This window comes from Lissotriton helveticus, chromosome 7, assembly GCF_964261635.1.
Source record: "Lissotriton helveticus chromosome 7, aLisHel1.1, whole genome shotgun sequence".
NCBI lineage: Eukaryota > Metazoa > Chordata > Amphibia > Caudata > Salamandridae > Lissotriton > Lissotriton helveticus.
In genome coordinates, this window is record NC_136068.1 from 1,032,505,789 (window position 1) to 1,032,520,301 (window position 14,513).

At 46.2% G+C, this 14,513-nt stretch overlaps 1 protein-coding gene across 1 annotated transcript in view; it reads right to left on the reverse strand.

Moving 5' to 3' along the window:
• Nucleotides 1–14,513, reverse strand: part of ASPSCR1 (ASPSCR1 tether for SLC2A4, UBX domain containing) — a 902,109-nt gene that overhangs the window by 171,962 nt on the left and 715,634 nt on the right. The window contains exon 13 of the mRNA XM_078653432.1: nucleotides 1,190–1,241. Coding sequence (XP_078509558.1) covers nucleotides 1,190–1,241 — 52 coding nt within the window. The remainder of the gene's footprint in view (nucleotides 1–1,189; nucleotides 1,242–14,513) is intronic.

A 14,513-nucleotide genomic window follows, 5' to 3' on the forward strand; every position in this document is an offset into this window, starting at 1 on the left:
ATTTAGCAGTGTGCACACTAAAACCCACTCGCAAAATGAGGCACAGCAAAATTTGCGATTCCCTATTTTGCTAATACATTTCAGGAATCGCAAATTGCGATTCCTTAAATGCAATGCAATAAGCCCAAAAAAAGTGCGATTTGGCCTTAAGGAATCGCAAATTACCACCAACTTCAAGTGGTGGTAATTTGCGGTTTTCTTACAAAAATAACTTTTTTGATTTTTTTAAAAAGTGCCATATGTCGCACAAACATGCCCTTAGGGCATGTATAAGCCCAAAATGTGCACACATGCATATTTCAGGGGTGCAACAGGGTGTCCTCTTGGCACCCTTGGAACCTTGAAATTGCATTCTCAATTTGCGATTCTCCAATTGCTCATCGCAAAGTGAGAATGTCTTCCTATTCATTCCTATGGGCCTCCTATCCCATAGGAATGAATGGGAAGGTATTCCTTATTTGCGAATCTCGATTTGCCATTCGCAAATAAGGAATATGTAGGATTCGCAAAATGTTTTGCAAATCCTACATACATTGCATATTGCGATTCTCTAATTGCGATTCGCTAAAAATCGCAATTAGAGATTGCAAAATTCGTTTTTTTAATACATATGGCCCAAAATCATTAATTAGATAGGGACTGGTACTTAGTACAGGAGGCCCATAATTCTTTTAGGGGGCACTGGTTTACTGTGATGCACTCTTGCTGCACTCCAGGGTAGGCCTCAACTGCAAACTTACACAGTGAGGAATACTTCACAGCATGGCTTCAAGAGAAGCCTCTCTATATAACGCCCCTAGAGAGACACTGACCCACCAGCATTTGTAAAAAGGGCTGTGGCTCAGTCAGCAACATGTTTAGAAGAGCTTATTTAGTAGGATGAATTGAGCAGACTAACTCCGCTGCGCGATTAATGGGGCTCAATTACACTTAGAGCATACTGGGCTCAATCTTAAGCCCTGCATGAAGCTCTGACTTCAGCACACCTACAAAGGTTCGCTTTATAGCATGCCTAGAGAGGGAACACTTGGAGGGAGCTTACCATGCGGGAGATTTGGGTAGGCCAGAAAGGGCTCACCCAGCAGGACGCCCAGGCGCATTAATCAGAACAACTACAGAGGACCATTCCACAAGAAGTCTAAATAGAACACATTCTGCAGCGCATCTCACCGTATTTGCAACCACTCACCTCTTACAACCTCAGATCCAAAGTGTACGACTGCTGCTGGGAAGAGATTTGCCTGAAAAAAAGAAAAAGACTTGATCAAGCATTGTTCTAGCGGACCTTCTTGCATTAGCTAGAACACCATTTCCCCATTCCACACACATCCTCCATAAATCAGAGACAGATTGCACCCACAAACTACAGGCCAAACATATCTACAAAACAGGGACTGATCTGTACCCTGAACTTGTACAGAACTACAAAACAGTACATACAAACCTTAGATACAACAGTGATGAACAAGTTACTTACCTTCGGTAATGCATTATTTGGTAGAGACTATCTAGCTGCAGATTCCTTACCTTTGAATTTCTCAGCCACCAGGCTGGATCAGGAAACATTTGCTGAGCAATACCCTTTTTGTGCACGCCATTGGGTGGCTCCATTCTGCTTGGCGTGACGTCGTCAGCGTTGTTAGAGTTGGTTAAGACGTCGCTGTACCTATATAGGCACCACCCAGGCACGCGGACATTAGTACTTTTAATTTTCTCCATGCCAGAAGAGTAGAGACACGAAATAACTGACGTAGTTGTGCTAGGGCCCTGAAAGAGGGAGTAACCCTAGCCCGACAACATTAGTCCGCAAGGTGGGAGGCATGGGTGGGGATGTAAGGATTCTGCAGAGTCTCTATCAGATAATGTGTTACCGAAGGTAAGTAACTTGTTCATCTGATAGACTTCTAGCTGCAGATTCCTTACCTTTGAAGTAGATACCCAAGCCATACCATCCCGGCAGTGGGTTGTGGACCAATGCCTCAAACTAGGTAGTCCTGCAGGACTGAACGAGTAAAATGCCCGTCCCCGCGAACCTGACTGTCCAGGCAGTAGTGTTTGGCAAACGTGTGCAAAGATGCCCACGTTGCTGCCTGACTGATGTCCAGGACTGAGACACCCTAAGCCAAGGTCATAGTCGCAGCCTTTTAACCCTGGTGCAATGGGCCCTTAATCCCTCAAGGGGCTGCTTATTTGCCAGGGCGCAGCAGATCTTGATGCAGGTAACGACCCAGCGAGAGATGGACCTTTTCTGCACTGCCCTTCCCTTCTTAGCTCCCACATGTCCCACAAAGAGGTGGTTGTCCACCCAGAACTCTTTAGTGAAGTCAAAGTGGAACAACAATGCTCTTTTTGGGTCCAGTCAGTGGAGATGCTCCTCTTCCTTAGAGGGATGCAGAGGAGCAAAGAAGGTGGACAACATGATGGATTGACCCAAATGGAATGAGGTCACAACCTTTGGTAAAAAGGATGCCCAGCTGTGAAGCACCACTTGGTCTGGAAAAGACATCAGATAGGGAAGCATGCAAGATAATGCCTCCATCCGGGCAGATTTAATCGCCACTAAAAAGGCTGTTTTGATGGTCAACAACCAGAGGGGACAGGGCTGGAAGGGAGCACACATTAGGTAGGTGAGGACCAAATTAAGGTTCCACTGTGGCATAACAAAGGGCATGGGTGGAAACAAGTGAGACAGCCATTTTAGAAACCTATGTACAATCAGAGACTTAAAGAGAGAGGGCTGGTCTGGAAGCCACAAAAAAAAGCAGACAGAGCAGAGCGGTAACCCTTGAGAATTCCCAAAGCAAAGCCCTGCTGGGCAAGGGTAGGAATGAATAAAAGGACAGTGGAAAGAGGAGTAAATGGACCTTTCTGTAAAGTATACTACAAATTGCTGCCAACGGCAGGCATATACCGTCTTAGTGGAGGGCCACGTTACATACTTCAGGAGGAAGGCCAAAGGGCATCAACTGCTTCCACTTAATCTTCATGCATGGAGGCGCAGAGATGACAGGTTTGGGATGGAGAACCCTCCTCTGCTGCTGCAACAGAAGTTCCTCCCGAAAGGGCAGCCTGATCGGAGTATCAATGCTCATTTTCAGAAGCTCTGGATACCAGCCTCTCCTTGCCCAATCCAGGGGCACAAGAATGACTTAGGCCCGTTCACTCCTGATCTTCTTCAGACCCCTGGGCAGGAGTGGTATGGGCAGAAAGGAATACAGCAGGCCTGAGCTGCACTCGCTACAAAAAGCCACCTTGAATAGCCACCTTGGAAACTCCAGCACACAGCACTGTTGACACTGTGCTTTTTCTTTGGAGGCGAACAAATCTAACCAAGGTTCTCCCCACTCCTGAAAGAGACCTTGCACCACCTCTAACTGGAGATGCCATTTGTGATTCACAAGGCATCGATGGCTGAGTTTGTCCACCCTGGTGTTCAGAGAACTTGCCAGGTGTTGAACCCCCAGGGTTATGCCCTGCTGTTCCAGTCATGTCTAGAGACCCAGGGCCTCCCGACAAAGGGTCCACAACCCCACCGCCCTGCTTGTTGCAGTACTACATGGCAGTGGTGTTGTCCCTGAACACCTGCACCAAATTCCCCTTGACAGAGGGAAGAAATGCTTTCAAAGCCAACCGAATCGCTCAGAGCTCCAACAAATTTATGTGGAGTCCCAACTGCGCAGGAGACCAGTGTCCCCTGATCTCCACCTCTCCCAGATGGCCGCCCCATCCCAGAAGTGACGCATCCGTCACGACTTTGAGATCTAGTTGGGGAAGAGAGAGGGGTCTGCCATTGATCCAATCGCGGTTCGTCAACCACCACTGCCGATCTTACGCAGTTCCTTTTGAGATCTGAACCACATCGGGGAGATTTCCCTGATGCTGTGCCCACTGAAACTACGAGTCCCACTGCATAGCCCATATACGCCACCTAGCATGCTTTACCAACAGGATGCAGAGGCCTTGAGGCCCAACAGCCTCAGAGTCAGTCTCACCAAAATCCAGGATAGAGGCCAAAACATCGGAATGATAACCTGAATATCCTGGACTCACTGCTCAGGAGGATAGACTCTAAACTGCATTGTGTCCAGAAAAGCTCCAATGAAATGGAGCGTCTGAGAAATTGTTAGGTGTGACTTCAGCACGTTTATAGAGAACCCCAGTGAATGCAGCAGGTTCGCCGTAGTCTGAAGGTGGAGACGACAACCTGGGGCTAGGACGCCTTCAACAGCCAGTGGTCGAGGTAGGGAAGACTGACACCCCTAACCTGCGTGGATGAGCTGTGACCACTGCCATCACCTTGGAGAACACCTGAGGGGCACTGGTAAGGCTGAAAGGGAGCACAATAAACTGAAAGGGCTCTCAGCCAATCTTGAAGCGCAGGTAACGCCTGTGGCCGGCAGGATGGGGATGTGAAAATACGCATCCTGCAAGCTACCATCAGGTCTTTTAGGTCTATGGCAGACAAGACCTGAGCTAGAGTGAGCACCTTGACTTTCTCCTTCTTGAGGAAGAGATTGATGGTCCGAAGATCTAAAATGGACCACAAACTTTTGTTCTTCTTTGGAATCAAAAAGTGGTGGAAACAACAGCCACTGCCTACTTCTGAAACTGGGACCCTTTCTATAGCTCCCTTGGCCAAGAGAGCTGTAACTTCCTCCTGGAGCAATTTAAAATGATCTTCCATCAGCCGTTCCTGATTTGGCAGAATGGGAGGAGGAAACAAAAAGAAAGGCAGAGACTAGCCCTCCTGAATGATCTGCAAAACCCACTTGTCCGATATTATGGACTGCCAGTGGGGGAGGAGATGATGGATTCTCCCACCAACTGGAGTGGTGTGGTTTTGCAAAGTCAAACTAGGAGTGCTTGGAGTCTGTGGCTGCCGAGGGCAGGGTGGCTGATGACTTCTGGCTTCCATTCCTAGGCCGGAGTGAACCGCGCCCACATCCCTGCCTGGCTTGGGCAGCTTGTGCAGAACGGTGGCTAGAATAGGGCTGACGCGTCTTGAAACCCTTTCCATTGGCAAGAAAGGGGCGTAAGGTAGACTGGCCACAAGGAGATGAAGGGAGGCCCAAGGATCTGGCCGTGGCTCGAGAGTCCTTGAACCTCACTAGGGACAAATCTGCCTTTTCCTTAAAAAGGCGGTTTCCATCAAAGGACATGTCCATCAGATTTGCCTGGACATTACCCGAGAATCCGTCGTATCAAGGCCACACCTATGGTGAATTTTGCTACATCTCTCCCATCCTTAACTGCCTGAGAGAGCACAGCCTGGGTCTCCTCCGAGACTTGTGGTAGCACTTGCGCAACTGTCTCCCAAAGGAAGTGGGGGGAAACGCCCCAATAATCACGCGGTATTCATCAACGGCAATGCCACGCTGGAGGAAGAAAACAATGTCTTTCTAAATGAATCCAGCCTCTTGGATTCCCTATTCGGAGGAGAGGAAGGGAAGGTGCCCTGTAAAGCAGAGGGATGCACAACCAAGCTTTCTGGGGTTGGGTTTTGGCTGAGGAACTTAGTGTCGCTGGGAGCTGGGCAATGGCAGCGGGTGATTGTCCTAATCACAGGAGCCCCTCTGCTAGGCTTGGACCACGTGCCTAGAAGGACATCAAGAAGAGCTTAATTAAAGGGCAAAAGGGTTTCTGAGGCTGAAGCACTTCAGTCAGGAGATTAGTCCTGACCTCCACTGAGGGCAGCTCCAGTCCAAGGACCTCGGCTGCCCTCTTAACCACCATGGCATAAGATGCCCCCCTCCTCCGTAGCCACAGTTGACGGAGAGATCCTGCCAGTATCTAGAGAAGTGTCCAGTCCACTGGCTTCCCCAAGTTCCCCATAACAGTCCAACTGCTCCGCAGTCATCCTGGTGTTCCAGGATGACTGCAGTCGCGGTCGGCATGGCTCACGTCGGGTTTGGGGAGGGGGGGGGGAGCTGGGTCGCGTAGGGTGGAGGGCAGGCGAGTGGTCGCACGGGGAGGGGTTTAAATAATAATATATTTTTTTAACGTACCTTTCTGGGTCCCATGTCTTCACTGCTGGGTCTGCTCCTGCTTTGCTGCCTCTGCAGGAACAGGAAGCAGGCAGCCTCCCTCCCCTTCCCTAAACAAATCACAAGGCTGCAATGGCAGTGCTGTGTTTGTTTGGGACGCCGACCACAGAGGTGTCTGTGGGGAGGCCATTTTCTCCATGTGCATGCAGCCTACATGGAGAAACGGGAGAATGCGCATGACAGGGTTGGTCGGCCCCAGAGGGCCGACCAAACAGTCAAGGCCCGCAGCATTGGGCTAGCGACTCCTCCCCTGCCCTCGAGCAGGCCCGCCCCCAACCAAACCCTAATCCTTTCTCACAGTGACAGAAGCAGAAACATGAAAGGGTACTTATATCATTTTATGTTTCTGCTTCTCGCACTGCGAGAAAGCAGTGGGGCGGCGCTCCTCTGCCCACATGGAGGAGCCGCCCCTGCAGAGGGTCCATAGACCCCTTCCATTCCTCTCCTGAGCACAACACACCCAGACAATATTCAGGCGACTACATAGAACCCCCGGGTTCAATCGATGTCGGAATCGGCATAGAGTTGCATTGTTCCGACTCCGTGTCATCGGGGATAAGAATGGGGCTGGCACCGCTGATGGGTACCGACTTCGGGTCTGACGCCAGGAGAGGTCACGTTGGTACGACAAGCGTCGACCAAGATCAGTTATTAGATCTTAGGCCCCTCTGGTGGCGTGTCCAGAGCCGACGGCATTGACTCAGATAGGTCCCCTTCCGACTCCGCGGATACCAAAGGCTCAACAGAGGGTTCAGCCCCTCAAATACGCAGGGCATGTAGAACTCCTTCATCTGAGCATGTGTCACTCTGGCTCCTGGAAAAGGCAGGAGGCGCGTAGTCGACCCTGGGTCCGGCTCCAGGAAACTGTGCCTTGAGCGTTGGTGCTCCTAAACTACTTCGTCGAGGGTCGACAGTCGAGGTGAAGATGAAGTCCGCTTGGACTTCTTCTTCTTCTTATGCCTCTTCCCTTAGGGCCCCGTTGAGCTTGAGTGGGAGTAGGAGGACTTTGGGATCCGAGAACGGTCCCACAACCTCCTCTTCCTCGATCAGGACCTCTGCGGAGTCTCGCTTGATGGTGTCAGCTGTCGAGCCGCAGAGGAGCTTAAAAGCCCACTCCTGTAAAGTCTTAGGAGCCATGGCCCGACAGTCCGAACATGACTTCGGATTGTCGTCATGCTCGAGATACCAGAGGCAGACAAAGTTGAGGATCAGTAACCAACATTGTGTGGAGACAGGCCCGCATGGCTTAAATCCTGTCTTCCTCAATGACATCCTTTGCACACGACGGAAAAAGTCTTGGAAGTCGACAAAAAGTTGAGAAAAAGCCTGTCAAAAAGGGACAGAGGGGTAGCTCTCTCAAATCGGTGCTTAACTGGATTAGAAAGAAAAGAACTGACGTTGCGTGTCTCGTTGATGCATATATCAATTCTGCGATATCATATCCGATGCGAACGACGTCACGCGGAGCCAAATGGAGCCACCCAACAGCGCCCCAAATGGGTATTGCTCAGCAAAAGTTTCCAGATTTAGCCGGACGCCTGGGAAATTCAAAGGTAAGGAATCTGCAGCTAGAAGTCTCTATCAGATAAATATAATACACCAAGCTTAAGACCCCATTTAAAACAGGCAATGTAGTGAGTAAATATGCACATATGTAAAGACGGCAAACACAAATCTGCCAATGTGTGCTAGAAGCAGCTACCATAGTTGTAGCAGGGCTTTGAAAACCCCTCAAATTGCGCCCATAAAGCTTCCAGAGGCTGCAACAACAACTCTGACTCAATGTATAATTCTCTTTATACCTCAGAACCTGTACTCACAAAACAGAGAGCTTCAAAACATCCTTATAAATTTCCCAGACCGGAGAGAACTCCAACAAGCCAGGCACCATGACAATGCATGCAAATAATATAACATGGCAGTCTCTCTGTTATTTTGTACTCTCTAGGATCTTGCAGACATCTAATTTAGACCATCTGATTATTCCACTGACCCAAGGCTCATCTCTTTAGACCAGAGTGGAAGGAAGGTCCTAATTTCTAGGACTCAGGCAATTGCAAGCACTGGCAAAGCCAATATATTTGATGTTGAAAGGATTGTACAATGGTTTATTTTTCATTTGCAAGAATATGCCCCAAAGAAAAACACATGCAGTCATCTAAACATGCCAGCCATATGCTTGCAATAAACAAATGACATTTAAAAAACAAAAATAACCACTGCATATGGATTTGATATACAAAGTTTGATTCTTGGGGGGCAGGTTTTATTAAAACAGGTATAGAAACCATTTTTAGTTTTAATGCACTTAACAGAAAAATAGGATTCTTCCTGAAAGAAAGAAAATGTTTTACTAGATTTGAATTACATTACCCATAGTTAAAATACAAAAGATAACTGGAGATAAAGTACACATGGAAAGCTATAAGATTATTGACAAAGTAAATCATTGACCCACTAGGCCTAGCAATGATGTTCACTTCTTTATTAGAGGGATGTGTATGTGATCAGACAAAAAACCATCATTCAAGAGCCAATAGCTGAACTGGGCTGCCCCATGGCTCCATACTACATGTTATGGTGGGTGGAAGCAAAATGTGAGAGATGAACAGACCAATTGATGAAGAGGGCTGACCCAATGCCCATTTATGTATGTGTATATGCATGTATTTTTTATTCATGACTATTGTGATTACATGAGGCTGTCTGTCTCTAGTCCAGATGTAAAGATTGACTATTCAGCCAGCCTATTACAAGGCCTACTGGTCAGTGTTGTGAGGGCTTTGAACCAGCCTGCAAGCAGATCCAGGTTTCACCTCAGTGCACTTACCATTAATCCAAATTTCCATTATTAGCTAAGATAAGCTCCACTCTGGCATCACTAAAACAAGAATATGAAAGAGCTGAATCTGCACAGAGATAATCTGAACTAACAAAAACTCTTGCGCACTAGACAACAATCACAGTACAGCACAAGGCAATCTTCATGGTGAAGAAAGGTTGCCACCACTCTACAATATGCAAAGGAAATGTTTTCCTGAGGATTATTCAAAATCTGCCAGACAAGAACTACAGCTTGACTATATTGTCTAATGAATCAGAACTGGTCTGCTATGACTTATCAAACTTCCATTACATAAGTTCTAAACTCTGTAATGACATTCAACAAAAACTGAACGGCCCCCACTACATGACTTCCAAAGCAGTGTTACTCCAGCCATTCCAAATGTTGATCCACCCCACCTGCATTCATACCAGTCTTTGTTACAGCCACAACTCTTACTCAGAATGTACCTTGCCGAACAACATCCAAATCACATATTACACAATTAGTCTGCAAACATAATAATAATAATAATAATAATAATAAAATAATCTTTATTCGGTTTTTTAGCATTTGCAAAACCATAAAAGATGACATTCAAACATTCATAGTAAAAATTTGCAGTTGAATATACATTTAAAAAGGAGAAAGTGCCTAGAGTTTACGTGTCATATAGAATTATCTTTTTAGTTTAAAGATTGTTTCTGTGTCTCATAATGCACTTTAAAAAGTTCAACACATGATACACAATGGTTTCAGAGTCCAGAGATTGAAGTGCTAGCATAGCTGGGCGACATTGTCTATAATCCCATTTTTTTAGTAAGGGGATAAGCCATATTTTTCGGTGGGTGTGGAAGAACTTGCAAAACAATATTGTATGCATGGTGGACTGTTGGGAAAGATCATCGCAAGGACACAGGTCCAGCTGGGTTTTCCAGTTCTTTTTTTCCGGAAATGTCACAAGTCTGAAGAAGAGATTCATTCTGAACCTTGTTAAAAGCATTTTTTCGTATGCGGTGATCTCTAAAGTCAAATAGAGCTGGATTTTTGGAGACTGCTGTGTTAAAATCGCATGCATGGTAGTTTTTTTTTAGATCAATGAAGACAGTCTCAAAGATTCCAAATGGCTCAATGCAGTCTGTTTCAGTTCTTTTTTGGATATGTCTTTTAGGTCTTCTGGTTTATAATAATATTGTTGTAGACCCATGTCGGAAAAGAAGTGTTTTACATAGGAGAGCCAAGCTATTTTGTGGGCGTGGTCCAACTCCATAATGTCCTGTACGATGTTTTTGGTCAGAGAGTTCCTTTCCGACAACCAGACCCGCCTCCAAAGTAAGAGAGGTTGGATTTTAATTAAATCCTCAATATATGATATTCCCAGTTCTATGTGTGAGGCATAGATGGAGGTGCCTCGTGGTGTTGATAGAAGGAATCTTATAAAAGTGTTTTCCTCTTTTTGAATAGAGCCAGTAGGAATATGACCCCAGATCCCTGCGCCGTATAGTGCGATGGATTGGCATTTCGCAGCATAGATCTCTAGTAATTCTACCTGGGGTTTTTTCCCAAGTTTGTTTGAGAATTTCATTAATGCCATAATTGCACGTTTAAATAAATGTCTCCTAGCCTCAACCGCCGCTTTCCAATTTAGGGCGTCATCAATCATAACCCCTAGATAGGGATATTGTGAGGTCTTTTCTATTTTTTGTTCTTTCAAGTAAATGGCTTTAGGAGCTTTTCTTGGTCCACCGACCACCATGACAAAAGTTTTTTTAATGTTGATGTGCAAGTCCAAAGCACCCATGAACTCTGCATATTTGGTTAGGGACTTCTGCAGTTCGATGGGGGTACGCGCTAATATAACAGCGTCGTCCGCATATAATAGGGCGGGGATCGGGCGGTCTTTTATTCTAGGGAGGTCCCTTCCTCCTCTCAACATGGCCTCTTCTAATCCATTGGTGTACAAGGAGAAGAGGAAGGGGGCCAAAACACAGCCTTGCCTCACTCCCCGCTCTATTTTGAATGGCCTCGTCAGTTCGCCTCTTGTCCCAAACCTCACTTTCGCCGTGGCTTCACTGTACAGCTCTCTTAAAAAGTCCAGGAGAGGGGGATCTACCCCCATTTCGCTCAGCAGTGACCAAAGCTTAGCATGAGAGACACAGTCAAATGCAGAGGACAAATCTACGTAAACCATGTAGATGGCACCTGGTTTAGCGTGGGTGTACTTTGATATTAACAAGCTTAGATTTAAGGCCTGTTCGATGGTTCCAAAACCCTCTCTGAACCCGAACTGCAGGTCCGTGAGGATCTTTTTATCTTCTGCCCAGTCTTGTAGTTTTTCAAGGAGGACTCGGCCCACAACTTTGCCCAAAGAGTCAAGAAGCGATATTGGTCGATAACATTTAGGATCTTGTCGGTCCCCCTTTTTAAAAATTGGTACCATAGTAGAGGAGGACCATGAATCTAACAGACCAAGTTTGGTTGTTGCCATACAAACTCTTGTAATTATTGGTACCCAGAGGTCAGGAAGATGTTTGAATAGATCGACTGGGACCCCATCAGGGCCGGGGGCTTTCTTGCTCTTGCTTTGGGATAGCGCCAGTTCAAAGTCCTGCAAATCCACTTCCAGTGGTATAGGATAGGTTACTGCAGTGATGGTATACTGGGATTTTTCAATGCTAGATGTCAAATTGAAGATTTTCGAAAAATAGTTCACCCACGTGTCCTCATCAATAGCCACGTCGATTTTTGGGCCGTTGGAATCGGTTAGGAATGGGGTTTTAACTATTTTCCAGAATGCCTGGCTATCTTTCGTGAGTGCACTCCGATGCAGAGCATTCCACAAGGATTGTTTAAGCTCTTTTTTCCTTGTTTTTCTGACGGAGTTATACTCCCGTCGAAGTGATTGGATGTTTAATTTGTCTCTGTTTGGTTTTCCGAGAGCTTTCCTCAGATTGGTATGCGCTTTGGTACAGTCTCGGTTAAACCATCCTGTGGAACTATTTCGGTTAGATGTTTTAGTTAAAAAGTTTTTAATTTGTTCTATTATAATGTTGAAATTTTCCAATATTTGTTTTGGTTCCGCACAGGGATCGAGACAAATCATTATGTTATCATATGCAGATGTTACCAATTGCTTTGTCAAGATGTTAGGGTCCACTTTTTCCCATCTGATGGTAAATCCGTTCCTTTTGCCCAATTCAAGCCGGTTCTGGGTTAGTGTGGATGCCATGGTTGTCATCAATGTTATTGGTTGGTTTATTCCTAGGTTTAGGCTTATGGCGGAATGGTCGCTGAGGTTATTTTCCAACATTTTAAAATTATTAATTTGGGCTTTCAGAGCTTCTGTGCCTATTACATAGTCCACGGTAGTCTTGTGGCCCCTTCCTCTATACGTTGGTTCCAGTGTGTTATTTGGGTGATGGATAGGATTTAGAATTTGCAAATCCAAGTCGGACAGTATTTTATTCATGGCTGTCCCTGCTCCTGAGTGGATAAAGTGGACTAAGGGGTTGTCATGCTCGTCCACCAGACCACAGGTATCGTTGTTAGGGCAAGGGTGTAGATTAAAATCTCCTCCCCATAATATGTGGGCATTTTCCGTTTTCTGTTTAGAGTGACAGTGTTCCATTATTTTTTCCTGAATTATAGAGAGAATACGCAAAAAGTTTTCATCCTCCAAATTATTGTATATGTTGATTATAGAAATAGAGAGTTTTTTCCCCAGCATGACAGTGAGGATCTGGAAATTCGATAGTAAGTCTACCTTGAGAATCTTCATATCTGGAATTGTGTTTGCCAGGTAGATTACCAGGCCCCCTTTTGGTCTGCCTGAAATGCTGGGAAGGGCGGGAGATGTAAAGGTCCTGTACCCTAGAAGGTGAAGGGATGCCGTTGCCCAGGTTTCTTGTAGGCAAATAATTTGAGTGTCCTTTAGGAAGCCAGCGGCCGTACCATCCTCGATCTTGTTTCGGAGGCCGGCCACGTTCCAGAAGATCACAGAAAGCTGGGTGGACATATTTTCTGAAACTGTGTTTTCCATTTGTGGGGGGACTGTGATAGGGACAGGGGAGGTCACAGTTGTTTGTGGGGGCTCCGGGGATATAATTGTTGGTCAATCGACCATTTCCAGGCCGCTAAACCTGTTCGAGGTTGGTATGCCCATCCAATTTTGTCCGTAGATGTTATCTCTATAACTGGGTCCATAAGGTTGGTGGGGTGGTCTCTCCCATTGTTCCCAGTTTCTGAATCTATTTTGCGGGCCGATGAACTGCCATGGGGCCTCTCTCTGCTGATGGTTCTGATTTACTGGCCACCAGGAGTTATTCGGGTCATTAAGTTGTGATGGTAGTTTGGGACCAGTAAGGTCTAGCTCCCATGGCTGTGGGATTGGTTTCCGCCAGATGTTATCATTGTCACGTAGGTAGTTGTTATTATTAAACCTTTTCGGATAAAAATACGACAGAGATCTTGTTGCAATCCCTCCAGAGGAGTTATTGTATTCCCAGGAACAGATATAATCGGCTATGCTGGGGTCCTCAAACGTGATAACTATGCAATCCCCCCGGATGGTTTTTTTCCTGTGACCTACCCATGAGTTACGGGATACTGACGCTATTTTGCTTTTCCAGGATGGCGGGACGGGGCGATTTGTTTTCAACCAATACTGGACTTTGTTCTTTAGCGACCAGTTTGGTTCTGTCCCCTCACCTGTAAGTTCGGGGACCCCCGTCATGACTACCACAAATGGGAATGCCTCAGGGGGCAAGTTTAAAATAGGTCTGTGATCAGTAATCCCCCCCTGTTGACCTTTTGTTTTTGGAGCATTTGCATTTGCTGTAGCGGGAGTTTTATGAACAGTTGTATTTATTGTTGGGGTATTTACTATTGGTGTCGGGTGGGAGTTGATTTGTGAGGAAATGGTCAGAGGCTTTGGGGTTGTTTTTTGTGCAGTGGGAGTGTTTGTTACTGTAGGAGCTTTTGCTGCAATTTGTTTTTTGGTCTGTGGTGGAGGTAAAGTTGCAGGTTTCTTGTGTACGGGAAGTGTGATCGTGGGATTTAGGGCTGGTTTAGGCTGAGGTTGTGGAGGTATAGGTTTGAGGGAGCCAGAAATTTTTATTAATTGGCTCTCAATATTGCTGAGTCTGGTTTCCAAAGGGCGAATGTAGGAATTTAGGAGGGAGGCTATCTCCTTAATTAGCCTCGCTGATTCCCTGTCTCTACCTGGTTGATGTGGTATAAGGGGTTCTGGTATTAAGGGGTCTTGGAAATCTTGTGGTACATGATGGATTGTTACAATATTATTATTAGGCGGAACTGTGGGGTGGGATAGAGTTGCCGAGTTTGTATCACCGACCAAAACTATGTGTTCGGACGGTTTAAGATTTTCGGTGTGCTCTGGAATTTTCCTAATTTTCCTTTTCTTTATGGCACCCTCCCGCTTCCCTCTCTTTTGCCTTATTTCTTCTGGGGTTGGGTCAGGGAAGATGTCAGGGGTTTTCTCTAAATCGCTCTCTGTAAAGGTTATGGATAATTGAGAAGCTGAAAGGTTTACATTATTTGGAAGGCTGAGTCTATTTGCGGTCGCCGAGATTTGGTTTGGCGCTGACTGTAGTTCTGGGGTTCTTGCGGTTGCTAATAGCCCCATT